Genomic DNA, 18,039 nt, shown 5'->3' with positions numbered 1-18,039 from the left:
GAAGACTATGACTAAAGTGTGGTGCCCGGTAGACTGGGGTGTAGGACTAGCTAAAGGGCTAAATCTATTATGCGTCTCAACCGGTACATCGTAGCTTATAGGTCGCTTAGGACTGCTATAAACTGGGCTAGTTAGCTCGCTACAGCTAACGCTAGCAGATGTGTCCGCAACATCTAAAGTTACGAGGTTACTCTGCTCTAACTGGCGGACACGGCCCTCTAGCAGAGCCAACCTATCCATGAGTAAGGTGCACGAAACGCAGAAAGCCATACTCACGGTATTTTCTGTCACCGAGTGAAGTTCCTGCTGTCTCCATGGAAGTGGTCACAGAGTGCGGGAGTAGATTCCTTCCGACCGGCGCCGCCTTTCTCCACGCTAGCTTCGTTAGCTTAGCAGCTAGCTAGCTGAGGGAGGGGTGGTGAGACAGAGATCGGGTGATTTGCAAGTTAAATAGGACTACTAAATATGTTTGGGAAGTAGTAAAGAAAGATGTAAAACAATTAAAAGCACACAGATGGAACGATACTTAGCTTTTTCGCAACAGCGAGCAGCCACTCACGGCGAACCGGAACCGAATATGTACTGCACTGTACAATTGTGTGACGATCTGTCACTTCTTGTAGTTTACCCACAATTGTGGGACAGTGGTTAAGATTTACAGCCAAACTTATGGCCTATATGTTTGAAGTGAACCACAGAAACATCTGACTGAAACTGTTATGCAGGACACATCCTTAATTTAGTGAGTGGTGTTTGTACACTGGATATACAAGTAAAGGATAACAGAGACCATCTCGTGATCCGGGGGCGGGTGGGGCTCTCTTTTGCATGAAGAAGTGCATGTAAAATGTCAGTCATGACACGTCACCTCATATGAAATTTTACTGCAAACTTATTCCTAGCCCCATCCTGTTGGTACTGATAATTATATAGTTGTAAATTCCCCTGTATATTCCACGGTCGATTTGCAAATTGATGTTTTAATTATGCTAAATGTGTTACTTTGCAGGGCAGAACGGTGTTACAGGGGTTAGTGCATGTGCCTCACAATACGAAGGTCCTTGGTTCAATCCTGGGCTCGGGATCTTTCTGTGTGGAGTTTGCATATTCTCCCTGTGACTGCGTGGGTTCCCTCCGGGTACTCCGGCTTCCTCCCACCTCCAAAGACATGCACCTGGGGATAGGTTGATTTGCAAAACTAAATTGGCCCTAGTGTGTGAATGTGAGGTTGATAGTTGTCTGTCTATCTGTGTTGGCCCTGCGATGAGGTGGCGACTTGTCCAGGGTGTACCCCGCCTACCGCCCGAATGCAGCTGAGATAGGCTCCAGCACCCCCGCAATCCCAAACAGGACAAGCGGTAGAAAACGGATGGATGGGATGGGTGTTACTTTGCACTCCAAAGCAAACATGGAACAATTTACTTCCCATTAATACATTTCAGTACAAAACATGCATCAAATTAAATTCAAGTTTGATTAAAAAAAGTATTTAAAAAAAATAATTTCACATAATGAAAAAAAGTGTAAAAGATTTTGCAATGGGGGGCCTCCGAATAAACTTCTGCTTAGGGTTCCAATTTAGCCAGGGGTGGGCCTGAGTACTTATCATAGCAACTAATCCATGTGCTTCATTAAAGTTTGTGCACTAGTTAAACTCAACTAAGTACATTTTGGCTCTCCTATGTTAGATGCTTTTGTTGCTCGGCCCAAATCCGCCAAATCAGTTCCCATGGGTGAATGATAGCAGTTCCTTTCAAAGTTGCTTCTTTTCAGAAATTGATTTAGCCTTTGAGCCTTCCTTTTAAAACTGATTTTTTTTTCTTTTTAAACATCAGTCATCCTTTGTGAAAAATTGCAACTCTCCATTATTTGATGAGAAAGTACATGATGAGGCAAATAATATTCCAACCATTGTTGACCCACGCCCCCATTAAAAGTAAAGTATTATTATACATATACAAAGCTATTTGGCCGATGTTTCAGCTCTTCACTACGTTTCGTAGGTTGTGCTCTTAAACGGTGTTCACAGAGAACCAAGACAGTCACATACTGTTGGTAGTTTTATTTACAGTAAACATCAGGAGTACAGTATATATTACATGTAACAAAGATGTCCTCCGGGACATATTACTTGTTATGTTATAGTTAGGAAGTAGACAGCTAAAAGATGAAAGTGGTGATTTAAGTTTTTTAAGACGGGCTTTGATGATGAAACCTGCAGTGTGAAACAGTAATTATTAGACTGTATGGCTCTCTATGGTCTCCATATCCTCTTATAATTACAACATAGCGCAGTGGACCCTCGGTTGCAGCTGTAGTATTCTTCAAGACACACTGCCGCAGGGACTGAACCTCTGCAATGTGTCTGTGGAGGCTCGGGTTAATGATTCATTTTCTCTCCTTTTTTTTTTCTTCTTTGGTCATTTTCTCTCCGTTTCTGTCCTTCCAATTGTCCCTTTTTATTTCCTCCTTCCACCATTCCTACACACACACAATGATCATCTATGTGACACCCTCCACCAACCCCCATCTGTATCTTCCTGCCATCCCCTCCTTCTTTCTTGGCGTTTTTATCCAATAGCCCACCTAAAAAAATGTATTGTGTCCATATTGCCATCACTTAGTCCTTAATCTTTATCTATGTCATCTCTCCTCAGGTCCAGAGTACATCTTGGATGCCACATCAACAGTATGTTATGCAACCTACAGTAAGTGCATCTTTTATTATTATTATTTTAATTATGTTATAGATAGATGGATGGATAGATAGATAGATAGTACTTTATTGATTCCTTCAGGAGCGTTCCCTCAGGAAAATACAAATAAAAATTCCAGTAGCAGTGTACAGAATTGAGATAAAATTTCAAAAGTAAAAAGTAAATAATAAATAATGGGGGTATATGTTATTGTTTTGCATAATACTATAATCATTTATAATGCATGTTTTGCATTATGTCAGTGGTTCTTAACCTGGGTTCGATCGAACCCTATGGGTTCGGTGAGTCGGCCTCAGGGGTTCGGCGGAGGCTAAGACACACCAGACTCATCGTGTAAATAAAAACTTCTCCCGATCGGCGTATTATGAATACGGCAACAGCAGAAGTTACACTGATTTGCAGGTGTGTAATTTGTTATGAGTTAATGCACTGTGTTGGTTTTGTTCTTTGAACAAGGTGATGTTCATGCACGGTTCATTTTGTGCACCAGTAAAAAAAACATAACTTTGTCTTGAATTTGAAATAAAAACAACATTTTATTTGTCACTAAAGAAGGGTTCAGTGAATGCGCATATGAAACTGGTGGGGTTCGGTACCTCCAACAAGGTTAAGAACCACTGCATTATTTTCTTTTCATACTGCACATTTTTTTAAGGTCAACAAGACATTAATTTTTTGACAGCTCTGTAGAGTTTGTTCAATTGCATCCCAAACCGCGAATGACATGGTATACTGATCAAACAAGAGGATAAAAAATATGACTTTAAGATTACTGCTAAATATGACAGACATAAAAATATGTTGCTTAAGGCTGGCTTCTTCATTGTTGAATCAGCCGACGCCTGACCTCTGCATATCGGCTTGAAGGACTCAACGTTGCTGAGCCTTGAGATATGTAATAAAGGTCTACACCAGGGAGTCAAACCTACGGCCCGCGGGCCTGACAGGTTTTATCCGGCCCCCCGTTATGAGTTTGCCAAGTATTAATATGAGCTGCATTTTTTTGGAATGAAAGAAACTGCCGTAACACTTTAGTATAGGGAACATATTCACCATTAATTAGTTACTTATTAACCTGCAAATTAGGAACATATTGGCTCTTAATTAGTCATTATTAAGAACTTATCAATGCCTAAGTATGCATGGCCTTATTATACAACCAGTAAGCCATTAACTAAGAGTCTTCCCTCAATAACCTCAGAATTATTGCTTATTAGTAACCCTAACCCTAACCCTTATACGTTCCCCTAGTGTCCAAATAACTCTAAATTAAGTTTGTGTTACTTTAATAAGCAACTAATTAAGGGTGAATATGTTCCCCATACTAAAATGTTACCGAAACTGCTGTTCTACATGTGTCCACTGGATGTCACAATAGCAATTCTGTTAGGACTAGCAAGAGGTACAAAGTAAAGTGTGGCTACGGCTACTCTCCTTCGACCCAAATTAAACTTAAAACCTGCCGTTTTATGTCTTTTGCTTCGAACACATCATTATTTGGCACCCTTACTACCCCGTAATGTCTCTGTCAAAAATGAGAAAACTTGACCCTTTTGAATAGTTTTTACCTCCGTTTTTTACGGTTTGTTGAGTTAGCACCGGATTGATATGTGGACATGACAAAGGAGGTATTTGATACCTAGAAGAGTTATGGTAAATGGGTTATACTTGTAAAGCGTTTTTCTACCTTCAAGGTACTCAAAGTGCTTTACATGTTGTGTTTTTTGTTCAATCCCAGAAGGACTGTGACTTAATGTTTAATCCTGGCTTTGTAGATACACTGAGACAAAGACATTGTGTTTTTTAAACTGCACCAATTTCCTCAGAATTTTCAACAAACTTCAAGTGTTTTGTCCAGAAAACAACCTGGAGTTGTCTTTATTTTTAAGTTATCATGCCATGATTTTACCATTCCGGCACACTTGGGAATAGATTTTCCTCCATGCGGCCCCTGAGCTAAAATGAGTTTGACACCCTTGGTCTACACCCTGCTGGCTGGAAAAAGACTCTGCAGGTGTTTAGAAATGTACAGAACTTTGCTAAAGCCAGATCTGGTATATCACAACCATAAAAATAAGTGTTGTAACCAGGACCAGCCCCTGGCATAAACACTTTATGTGTTTTTTTAGGGCCACAACAATAAAGGGGGGCCACATGAATATGGCGACCGGTCACTTCAGTAGCTGATCATCAACGTTGTCATCGTGCTCTGCAGGGGCCTCATGTAACAAGCTGGCTTACGCACAAAAACCTGCCGTACGCCCTTTTTACGGCAAAGTTGAGATGTATCAAAACTTGACGTTGACGTGGAAATGTGCGATGCCTCACGGCAACTTCAAAGCTTTGGATGCACATTTCTTCAGTGTGGATGCTTTGGCAACACACATAAGTGATGCCGGGTAACAGTTCACAGATAAAAAAGTGCCTTCTTCAACTCCTCAGACTGACTGATGTGCCCATCAGAGGCATACGAACAATTACACACCAAACTTTTAATTTAATACGATATGCGTATTAATAAGGGTGTGTGGCCTGAGCATGGTCTGGGCGTGCCAAACCACGCACAGAACCGCGGTCGATTTCAAGTAGATTACAATATAACAAAGAATTGTGCTTGGATATATGTGTGTCAACACTTTCATACATCTGAATTTTTACTGGAGTAGGCCACTTTTTGGATTTGATCTTACGTCCATATTTAGCAGGATAGCCACCCAACTCGTTGTGCATGAGGCCCCAGGTGTTTGCTTGTTCTACTCTGATGGACTGACTTACCTCATGAATACAATCATACTTTGTTTCTGCTGAACTTTTATTCAGCGGTGATTCAGCATGTATGTATTTGTTGCGGCCGCATCCATTCAAAAGCCCATGGAGATAATTGCTAATTTAGCAATGCTTGGAACACTGTCATCGTGGCAGATTTACAACTGTATTTCTAAAACGACCATGCTACTCAAGTTTATATTGGAGCTGTACTATTGTGGCAGGAAGACTCTATTACGTTACTCACTAGACTGCTGTCCGCTATATAACCAGCCGTGTCATACGAGTAGTATTAAAGACTGAAAGGGGTGATTACAGGTAGTCCATTTATGCTGTGTTATCATTGGCAAGTAGTTCACCATGACACCAAAGTGGCCCCAGTTTTTACTGCGTAATAATAAAGCTTTAAAACAAGCAACACAGGAAAACACATTTATTTACACATCTGTTTAAGTTGGCTAGCAGGTGAGAGAACGTATTAAAAAATAGTGCTTGGACGTAGAGCTGTGCAATATGGGAAAAAAACATAACACAATATTGTTTTTCATATCAGTCAATATCGATATGGATCACGATATATAACTCAAATCACTACTTCTGTCATGTTAAAAGGTTAGATTGCTAGTAAGTGAGATGTGAAGACATCAGGTTATTTTTGATCAAAAAATATATTTTTTGTTAGGGGTTGAACATGACAGAACTGGTTCAGATGACATGCTCCATGTATAGTAGGGAAGGGATTCACATGGCCCCATTCCTGTGTGGATCTCGCATGAGAGGAAAAGGGGTGTTATTCATTTTGCAATGCAGTCTGCTAAAAATGATGGAAAGCGCCACTCTACATAGCAACTGGTTAAAATATCACAAAACACATTTTAAGATATCCAACACTCTACCGCCATCTGGCTGCTAAAGTGGATAGTGCTCTGCCCAATTTGTCACGTTCCGTGTGCCAGGTAAACCATGATAAATGGGGCCATATGAAATCCTTTCCTACTGTACAGTATGTTACGCTGTAATACATACTGCCAATATTATTTTACAAATATCATTTTGCTCATAGATTTAAAGTTAATATGTATGTTATCATAATTAAAGCTATTGTTGTATACGTTACATGCACAAAGGTTCATCTTTGAACATCACTATATTGATGCACACATGATATATGTTGGGAAAGACACATCCGGATTTGCATGACGCCATTTCTCCATAGTTCACGTAATACAGATGCATGTTACACAAAGAAAAGCATCGTGTACTCTACACTAAAAACAGGACAACATTTAAACATACCATACCATAGACTTATTTCTGACATGTCTTTAAGTTTATTATGAACATTTTACACTTTTTGTTGGATATAATTTGTCCTAGCTCCACTTTTCAAAGCCACTAACATCACACACTTATCTCGGCCAAGTCTCGTGACAGAGTAAGACCTCTTTTTCCCCTTGGCTACAGTATATGATCTTAGTGCTGCATGCAACTGATTGCTGAAAAATAATGTAGTTGTCTTGCGTCTTTTAGAATGTGTGCAAATTAATACTATCAAAATGATTTCGTATTACTATCAAAGAAAAGGTATTTTGATATATATATATATATATATATATATATATATATATATATATATATATATATATATATATATATATATATATATATATATATATATATATATATATATGTATATATATATTCAATATATATATATATATATATATATATATATATATATATATATATATATATATATATATATATATATATATATACTGTATATATATATTGACATAAGATATCATTTAACACTTTTTTTACCATTCAATTTGACATTTTGAGTGGCACTGAGAGACTGTGTAAATTAGTATTTTGAATTGTAGATAATATGATAAGGAATTTAAAGTAAATACTGCTTCAAATTATCATCACAAGCCTGTGCTGAATTTTCTTTGTGTTCTTGCTTCCAATTTGGACTTCCTCTGTCTGCCAAATTCAAACTACAAAGGGTCTGACACTAATTATGCCTGTAAAAGAGAGGATGACTACCCTATTTTGTATGTTTTCCAACACATGTCCCGTCTTATTATATGTCAGGTTGCTTGTCAGAACTTCCTAAGAGGAGATGAGCAAATGTAGGTATGTGTAAGACAAACGAAACAAAAGCAATTGTGTGCATTTGACAGGGAGAGGAGAGAAAATGGGAAGGAGGAGGCCAGGAACAGGGGAAGGAAAGAAAAGAAGGGATTACAAAGCATAAATCAGCAACAACGAGAGAGCAACTGCTGCAAAAGCATGTCTGGTCTGGTTCCGCTGCCTTGTCTCGAAATCCCTGTTAGACAACAAAGGCGAAGGCCAGTCCTTGTATATTCTGGATATACACGAACTTGGCAAATTAAAGCTTCATCAGGGAGGAAGACTTAGAGAGTCTGCTGCTCAATTCTGTTCCTATAGTAGCAGAGTCTCTTTCAGCAACAACCAATGACTCAAAACATGAATTAATGCTGTACGCTTATTGACTGATTTGGGTTAATACCCCTGAGCACACCTTGCTAACCACTGTCAACTATGGACCTGATCTATTGAATGTTTGCGTGTATTAAAGCATGTGCAAACTGGATAGCAAACGCAAAGCTGATCTACTAGGTCAGTGTTTTTCAACCACACAGGAAATTATGCAACTTCACCTAATTGGTCCAAAAAATATTTTTTGCTAATCAATAATTATAATCTGCAAATAATGTCCCGTTGCTTAGTGTCTGTGTTGTGTAAAACTCGGCAGGGTATCCACGTAATACTAACCCATGTCAGTAGGTGGCAGCAGCTAGTTTATTGCTTTGTAAAAGTCAGAATGTGTCGGGTGAGACGAGGATGGTTTGTTGTGATCCCAATATGCAGACCACAGCGGGAGGCAGCGTGCACGTAAAAAGGTATGTAATGCTTAAACCAAAAATGAACAAAAGGGAAAGGGAAAGGGAAAGGAAAAGGCAATGGCTATGCAAAACAAAAGTAAAACTGAAGTGGCTACAAAGTAAACAGAAACAGAATGCTGGACGACAGCAAAAACCTACGGCGTCCACAAAGTACATCCGTACATGACATGACAATCAACAATGTCCACACAAAGAAGGATAGCAACAACGTAAAGAGCCTTGCTTGCTAATACAAAGCAGGTGCGCGGAATAGCGCTCAAAGGAAGACATGAAACTGCTAAAGGAAAACACCAACAAAACAGGAAGGGCCACCAAAATAACAGTGCAAGACAAGAACTAAAGCACTACACACAGGAAAACGCCAACAAACTCAAAATAAGGCACGACGACCTAGTGGAGTTTCATTTTTGTAATGTTTTCTGCTGGTGGTGTGCCTCCGGATTTTTTAATGAAAAAAATGTGCCTTGCCTAAAAAAAGGTTGAAAAACACTGTACTAGGTTGTGTCTCTTAAGTGAGCAAAATAGAGTGTGCATTCTATTTAGCTTGTCTGTCTTCATGAACATGCAGTATATATGCTGATGGTCAGAATGTCCACTACAAAATGCAAATATATTCATTTGGCACGCACAGTGTGATTTATCAAGGCTGAAACTATTCTGTGGTCGCTGTTATTTATAGACATATTTAGTATGTCTATAAAGGACTCCTGCCCACTGCTCCCCTCACCTCCCAGGAGGTGATCAAGGGTGATGGGTCAAATGCAGAGAATAATTTCGCCACACCTAGTGTGTGTGTGACAGTCATTGGTACTTTAACTTTAACATGCAATACTGGCAGTAGTGCAGATATAGCTGTAAGAAAGGAGGAAGTTGCGCTGCGTCCTACGTATGCTTGTCAACATATATGGACTGTCAAAAATACAAATATTAGACATATTGTCTGTTCAACGATATCTTATTAGAATTTTGTAGCAGCTGGATAAATTAAAGCTGGGGTGCCAAGATTATATTATTTAACTAAAAAAATTCATATTAGCCTCATAAAGTATATCGTAACAGTAATCATTTCTGTAAAAATCGTACGTCTGCGGGCTGTCTGTGTCATGATCCGTGGTCCGGATCATGTTTTGTTTAGTTATGTTCTGTTAGTTTTGGACTTCCTAAGTTGTTTTGTGCACTTCAGGAGTTTGTTTTGGTTGTCATGGTCACTCTTTGTGTGCACCTGTCTCTGATTAGTGCTCGCCCGCTCACCTGCTTCCCGAGCGCTAATCAGAGGCATTATTTAAGTTGCCTTTGCCAGTCACTCTTCCTGCTTTCGTTGTGTTTGCTTCTTGCAATTGTCACGTGAGTTTCTGAGTTCCTTGTCTTTTGCCTATGCTAAGTAAATAGTTCCTTAGCTTCCCGTGCGCTCGGCACGCATCCTTGTTGTTTTGTTTATTGGATGATTTATGAGAAATAAATCACTTCCTACCTTACGCCTTCGTCCAGAGCCGTTCCTTTGCATTGGGAGAACAACCGCGCAGCAAGCGCACCCCCTCACTGTGACAGTCTGTGCCTTATAATCAAGTATTTTAGTCAGAAAAAAAAAAATAAAATAAAAATAATTTGTCTTCCTGGCGGTCAACCCCTCCAGATCCAATCACAGGATTTAGAACAATGTATCCTTTTTGCGTGGCGACGTGTGTTACAGATAGTCACACGTTTGCTGTTCTGTGTATTGTAAGCCGAGATACTTTGTGGTTTTTGCATTTGGATTTGCTAAATATTTGTATAACATATGGAAATATTACAGCATAGCAACATAAGTGACAATTTCATAATTAGAGTAAAAAACCCGTACCTGTGACGAGGACATTTATTTTCTGCAGCAAAATACAAATAAGGGGATCCTTCGGTGGGTCAAATGCAGAGGAAAAATTTCACCACACCTTGTGTGTGTGTGACAATCATTGGTACTTTTAACTTTAACTTCGATGCAACTACATACTGTCAGCAACCTATGCGTACGCACGTACAGCTCTCGTGCACGATTGTGTGCACTTCCAGAGTGGAGGAGACTGGAAGGGACTATCAGTGTGGTGCGCAAAGTGGGGGGGCAAGATTTACAGTTTGAATTTTGCCTCGTGACACAAGATTCAAGTACCCCAGCTTTAAGGGGCTGATTCAAACGAATTCAATTGATACGTTTTGCTGACAGCTGCCGTTTTATTTTTAATGATGTTGTTTTATTCATATACAGGTATATGAAAAACACTTCTTGTAATATCCATTTCTTGCGTCTGAAGTGCACACTTGCATTCAGTGGGTTCCATTGTAGATGCACTGCAGGACGACTTCTAAATTGCCCATAAAAAGTGGTACATGTCTGTTGCACGTTTCGAAACATAGCAAAACACCAGAGGTAGGAGCATGATAGCATGTAAGTGCAGTAAATGAGTGTTTCCATGGTGACAGCAGGTAGTACACTTAAATAAGACGGTATGCACCAGTTATAAATTGTACATGCAGTCTTAGAAGATCAAACGCAACACGTCCACTAATAGTACACACAATTTAATAGTTTACACAAGCTGTTTAGGTGTGGTATTTGGAACTTAGTAGACCAGAACCTACGTGTTGTAAGGTTTTCACTTCATGCAATAACAAAACTGTAAAAGGTATTCAGTGCATTCATTTTCGGAATATAAATTGGGCCAATAAAAATGACAGAAATGTAACAACATTTACATTTCAGAAGTGCGGGGGAGGGGTACAACTGGATTGCGTACAGGGGGTATGTATGACTTGAAGGGATTAGATGCATGTTTTAGAGTAATATGAATTGGATACAAATTATTCAATAATGTATTTTTTAACGTAATAACAAAATTAACAGAATGAAACAAATGACTACTTTGATGGTAGAGTGGCCGTCTAGCAACTTGAATCCAGCTTTCGCCATATAGTCACGGCCGTTGTGTCCTTGGGCAAGACACTTCACCTACCTTTCACCAAGTACCGCTCACACTGGTGTCCGAATGTGTCAAAGTGTTTGGTGGGCAGCAGTGGCTACAAATGAAGCTTACCACCAGCACTGGGGAGTGAATGAATGATGGGTTCTCAGTGCTCTCTGTAAAGCGCTTTGAGTGTCTAAAAGTGCTAAATAAATCCAATCCATTATTATTATTTGTATTCCTCTTATTATTAATATTGTATGTCCTGGTTGGGAATCGAACCATCTAACTGATGATTGGTCAGCTTGCTGCATGCTGTCAAATCATTTGTCACATTGGCAAGTATGAAGCCCCAGAAAGGCACTCGATGAGCTTGTGGGCGGCCTCAAATGACCAGTTTAATACCATTTAATAGTGTAACATTATTTTTGGATGTTAAAAAGTGCAGGCCATAAAAACTGCATTTTGAAAAAGCGTATTGCACATATTTCTCCTGACCCCCCTCCCCAAAAATTCCGTCTATGATCATATTACATCAGAGCATGCTTACATGCCATCCACTTTAAACAGCAGAGTGCATTGAGAAGTGCTTTGCAGCCTTTGCCCAGATTACTTGAACTCACCCGTCTGGCTCTTAATTAGTAAGAGGATTTATTTGTGCGTAATTGCTCATACATCCCCCTGCCGGAAATGAATGCATTACCTAACCATGCATAACAAGCAAGGCAAGGAAGGTGGCGTAATAGGGGAGGACAGTAACGAGACTTCCAAAGAAATTAGATCTTTAGGAGGTAAAGAAATCAGCCGACACAGTATGGATAGTGACAAATATTGTGTCGTGTAGAAACGCCCTGCATTCATCCATTCATTCATTCATGCATGGGGGGGGAATATGCTGGGTCCCTTAAACCTATGTGTGTATGGCAGTCTTTTGCATTTTGGTATAAAAAAAACACAAAGGTGTCACGTCCCGCATTAATAATGTTTTTTTATTCTCAACAAGCGCATTCCTAGGCAGCAACCCACACAGCAAAAACACTCCGCGGCGGATCCCCCGCGCAGGTATCGCGCTTTCCGGAACGGAACCGCGGAACGGAACCGCGGAACGGAACCGCGAAACGGACCAGCATCGGCGTCCATTTGCACTCAGGAACGTATCCGCCACGGCGGCAGGTAGCGGATCCGCCGTGACGGCGCGCTGCATCCACTCCGCACCCATGATCAAAGCCTTATTTCCGCGGCGGACCAGCAACGGACTCATAAAAACCCTGGCTCATCTGGCCGTTTTGGACCCCTTTATCTTATTTTCCAAATCCCTTCTGTTCTTGCTGTAGGATAAAATAGGCAACTAAAAAATTCACTAAGCCCTACTACAGCAATATAAGCTTACATATGCATTGCCTTGTATTTTTAAACTAACAATATTGTCAATAGGCAGAAACAGAAAATGGTCAATTCACTCTATAAAGTAAATATATATAATATATATTTAAAAAGTAAATATACATATTTAATCTATTAGGCTACAACTTCAAGGAAACGCTGCTCCATGAACAGCTAACATATCAGAAAATGAATAACTGGTGAATGACAAGAAGTCCAATAAAAGGTTGTTTATTTATACATATACATCTCTATTCCTCCTGAGGAGGTGGAAGCGGGACTCGTCTCCTCGTTGCCCGATCCCCCGCTAAGTTGAACCACCTGATGGCGTGTTTGGTGACCTCAGCGTCCGTGGCTGACCTTGTCAACACATTTTTACTCACAGCACCTGTAATCAAACAAGATTACAAGACAGATACGTTTATGTTTATGGTATGTAGCATCCAAAGCCAAGTATGCTTACACAAAACAAAATATGTGATAGGTATTAAGGAGATTACATTTGAAAAAAAAAACATGACTTAAAGTTACTGGAGGTGGTTAAAATAAGGTGCGTAAACTATGAATTTGTGATCAGGGTATAGGTGTGCAAGACATCCAAAATGTTTAAACAATATCGTTATTTGGTTCCTTGATCAGAGTACTTGTTTGGCTCTGTTGGATGACGGCGGCGGGGGGTTGGGGGTGGGGGGCATAAATAAATATCCATAACCCAACTTTGGGAGGTTGACATTGTTTTCTTATTATATTTGTACTATCATTCTATGTTTGTATTCGTGTAGGCCAGGGGTGTCCAAAGTGCGGCCCGGGAGCCATTTGCGGCCTGCAGGTCATTTTTTAACGGCCCCAGGGCACATTTTTAAAAAATATGATCGAAATAAATAAAAAACATTAAAAGTGGTATTTAAAGAGCAAACAGGTGAAATGTAACAAGAAAATGTAGCAATGTTTACTCTAATCACACAAAGCTGCCATGTAGGCTGTTTCTTTCTTTAAAAAATAATAATGAATCAAAATCAACGTCATTATGAAATATTGACCTATTCAAGGCTTAAGAAGTTTACCTTCGCAATCAGCTGGTCTTGGTTGTGCTTAATAGTTTCCAGCAGGCTAAGGATGTGGATTACCTCAGGCGCTGTTGACAAACAGCAGTATAAAATTAACATGTTTCAGTGTTTATCCTCATTACTCATAATCCTGACATTAGCTATTGACCTTAGTTAATGACAAAAGTTATTGACAAAGTTTGAAGAAAATATGTGATTGCTTGTGAATTTGAATTTTTTCCAAAATTTGTGGCACAGAATGACCATCCAGTATTTGTCAGTTATTGCTCACCAGAGCAGGAAATGTTGTCGCCATTCTTCCCCCTCGCCATGTTGGCCTGTAGGCCAGGCTGGATCCAGGCTCCTCTGTCTGCCACATGTTGAGGGCTGCTGGTGAGGGGGGTGGAGGGAGTCGAGGAGGGACTGCCGTTCCTAGTGAGGTGGGCATTGTGAGAGAGCCATCAGTTAACCATGACTGGTAATACCCAAGGGGCCTATCTATACACTAATATTTCAGAGATCAGTCCCTACCTTGTGTAACTCTCTGCATGTTTAATGCAGGTGCTGGTGAAGGCATATGAATGCGTCCTTCCCCATGGTGAGGTGCTAAGGGAGATAAATTGGTATTAAATGGTTGTGATCTGTTAACCATGGTTACTGGATGCTGAGATATTATTTCAGAGATCAATCTTTACCTAGAAAGTTATCTCCAGTTGAGGAGTCGAGTTGACAAGTACTCATGACTCTTGCTGGCACTCGGCGAGACGGTGGAGCTGGGAGAAGGGATACAAGGAGAGGGGAATATCTTTAGCACTAAGAATGTTAACCATATCTTTTGGTGGTTTTGTTGTTTTCGATGTTAAGAGATTATTCCTTACTCTGCCTGTGCAATTGGCTTGTCAACCCCAGAGATGTAAGATCACTATTTCCCGGGTCTTCTTCGCTATCATCTGAGTCCCCGAGACGATGGCTGTTGGGTAACCATATCATTAGGATTATTGCAATACCAAAATTGCCAAATATACATATAGTACAAGCATCTCTGGTCTATTTTTGAATGCTACCGGAAGTAACCTTCCTATTACTGTAGAAACATGACAAAAACAAGACGGAACACACTTACACTGGCTTCCTGTTCCTTTTTTCTGGCAGCTCCTCGTTCTCTGCCTCAGATTGCAGGTCTGAGGTGTTGCAGCCCTTTCCATATTGTTGCATTATTTTTAATGCGTCTTTGTAGTTGTCTAAAATTGAATATGTTAAAATGAACATGAGTTTCAAATTAGCTGTAGAGCTGAACAGAATATTATTATTATTGATGATGATAAATCAGGTCTCTCTCTTACAAGAGACCTGGTCAGAACATAGACACAATAGGTTATTCCAAGCATAAAGAGAAGCAACTATGACGTTATTTTTAAACAAGAAGATTATGAATTTGCATACCACAAGTTCGGACAACAGAAACGTCAAATCTTGGCCAGTTTGGCTCATGCTGCTCCTCATTTAAAGCTGGCCTTTCAATTCTGTCTGTGTTTTTATAGCTGGGCCAGAAAACCATCCTATCATCATACCATCCACTTGGGACAACCGCAATGTCCCTGTTCATTATAAATTTAATCAGATGAAAAGGCACCCTTAATGTAGAAAGAAAGAAAAGGGGTATTTATTCATCGTCAAAGGAACAACGTGGACAAAAGCATGCACAGGTGTTAGTGTATACAAATAAGCAAGTAAGATGAGCTGAGATTTTACCTGAATGGTGCCCCAAGGTGGTAAGAACTATAAGAAAGGTAAAAGTACAGGTCATAATAGTCAGAACTTCAGCTCAATCGTAAAGTAGGGTTTGAAATTATGGGTGTAGTGTATACAGAGATCAGTCCCTACCTTGTGTAACTCTCTGCATGTTTAATGCAGGTGCTGGTGAAGGCATATGAATACATCCTTCCCCATGATGAGGTGCTAAGGGAGATAAATTGGTATTAAATGGTTGTGATCTGTTAACCATGGTTACTGGATGCTGAGATATTATTTTGGAGATCAGTCTTTACCTAGAAAGTTATCTCCAGTTGAGGAGTCGAGTTGACAAGTACTCATGACTCTTGCTGGCACTCGGCGAGACGGTGGAGCTGGGAGAAGGGATACAAGGAGAGGGGAATATCTTCAGCACTAAGAATGTTAACCATATCTTTAATATTAATGTGGTGGTTTCGTCTACATCGCTAAATATATCCTGTGGTGTACCTCAGGGATCAATATAGGACCTAAATTATTCAATGTCTAGATAAATGACATTTGTAAAGTTACATAAGATTTAAAGTTAGTATTATTTGCGGATGATACAACAGCGTTTTGTTCAGGAGAGAACACACAGAAGATAATACAAATAATAACAGAAGAAATTAACAAATTAAAAAGATGGTTTGACAAAAACAGACTATCTTTGAATCTCAGTAAAACTAAAATAATGCTATTTGGTAACAGTAGAAGAGAAAGTCAAACACAAATAGACGGAATAGAAATTGAAAGAGTAAATGAAACCAAATTTCTAGGTATAATGATTGATGATAAATTGAACTGGAAATGTCAAGTAAAAAATATACAACATAAAGTAGCAAGAAACACGTCAATAATGAATAAAGCAAAACATGTTCTAGACAAAAAATCACTTCATATTCTCTACTGTTCACTAGTGTTACATATCTGAGTTATTGTGTAGAAATATGGGGAAATAATTACAAAAGTACACTTCATTCATTAACGGTGTTACAAAAAAGATCAGTTAGAATAATATATAATGTTGGATATAGAGAACACACAAATCCTTTATTTATTGAATCAAAGATACTGAAATTCCACGACATAGTGAATTTGCAAACAGCTAAAATTATAAACAAAGCAAACTATAACCTGCTACCCAAGAATATACAACAATTCTTCTCAAAAAAAGAGGAGAAAAATCATCTTAGAGAGAAATGTAATTTAAAACATTTGTACGCACGTACAACACTTAAGACCTTCAGTATATCAGTATGTGGAATTAAATTATGGAATGCATTAAGCAAAGCAATCAAACAATGTACTAATATGATCAATTATTTATGCTTACATGTGGAAATAATAATAATAATAGTAAATAAAATAATATTAATAAAAAAAGGTAAATAAAGCATAAAATAGTCTCTAATAAATTAATTAAATAAAAAACAGCATATAAAATATATACATCAGCAAATAACAAAAATATAGATCAAGAAAAAGGATCCTTAATATGTGCAGCAATTTTTCCCACTCACATCACCTCATTTTATATTTTTTTCTACAATTAACTATGCCAAAAAACACATAGACATACCTTTTTTTTTGTAATGGAAACAAAAACAACATGGCGTCACACACAGCTAGTCCACAGTAAACAGGATCTCGAGCTCCACTAAAGAACAAAGAAAGAAATAATATACACTCATATTAATAGCAAAGAACGGCTGTTTCCACTCTGTTAACGTTACGTTGTTATAACGAAGTAATAGCGACCTGGGCCTAAACAACACTGACAATAAAGTAATACGCTTTCGTTTCAACCAGTTGGAAATATGTGGAATATCGTAGCATGTAACCTACACACATTCACAGCGTCTAACAAAAGATAGCCTAAGTTAACTGTATTGAACGTTACTCACCGGCTTCACAAAACACAGATAAAAGACAATTTTACAATAGCACGGCGAAAAAATGACCGTCGTTGTGTGGGTTTTTTGACGAATAACACTCTTTTCCACTTTTCTTCGCTCGGGCCTCACCTCCCGCGTGAAGCCATTTCGAATTTTCTGAATACGTGATGTCAGACGCACGTCCCCATGCAAAGCATTCTGGGAGGCGGCGCTGGAAATAAAAGCCTTTTTTTACAGAATATAAAGTTTTACTGCTAGTCCTAATATCAAACAACGTCATTACAATCATACATAAATGATGATGGAAACACAAAGGCCGATCTTTACTGCGAATGTAGCAATAAATCAATAAATCTATACTTACGTTCGTGTTCCAGCAAAGAAAGTCCAGAGGTCTTGGCTCATGCGCGTACACGCTAGTAGGCGCGTCCACGTCTGCGGGTGCAGACATTGGTCGGCTCAGCGCGCGTAGGCGGAGCCTATAACTCTAGGCGGCGCGCGCCGGTTTAGTTTGTCGCGTCCGCGTATGCGAACCAGACACGAGTCCGCTCAGGATCAGCTGTCTGACCGTACAATTTTCAGAGGCGGAG

The 18,039-nt window shown here is 39.3% G+C and overlaps 1 protein-coding gene and 1 long non-coding RNA gene across 2 annotated transcripts in view; one reads left to right on the top strand and one right to left on the bottom strand.

The window, feature by feature from the left end:
- The window catches only part of LOC133660472 (RNA-binding motif, single-stranded-interacting protein 3-like), a 230,354-nt gene that overhangs the window by 189,986 nt on the left and 22,329 nt on the right, over positions 1 to 18,039 (top strand). Inside the window, exon 7 of the mRNA XM_062063997.1 lies at positions 2,658 to 2,708. Coding sequence (XP_061919981.1) covers positions 2,658 to 2,708 — 51 coding nt within the window. The remainder of the gene's footprint in view (positions 1 to 2,657; positions 2,709 to 18,039) is intronic.
- Positions 14,087 to 14,695, bottom strand: LOC133660794 (uncharacterized). The gene is made up of 4 exons (XR_009827897.1): positions 14,660 to 14,695; positions 14,477 to 14,554; positions 14,313 to 14,387; positions 14,087 to 14,213 (listed from the first exon to the last, which is right to left on the bottom strand). It is a non-coding gene; the product is annotated as an uncharacterized LOC133660794 (long non-coding RNA).

The sequence above is a fragment of the Entelurus aequoreus genome, linkage group LG11, assembly GCF_033978785.1.
Source record: "Entelurus aequoreus isolate RoL-2023_Sb linkage group LG11, RoL_Eaeq_v1.1, whole genome shotgun sequence".
Taxonomy (NCBI): domain Eukaryota; kingdom Metazoa; phylum Chordata; class Actinopteri; order Syngnathiformes; family Syngnathidae; genus Entelurus; species Entelurus aequoreus.
Note: the sequence above shows the minus strand (reverse complement) of the source record. Positions and strands in the feature narration are given on the sequence as shown.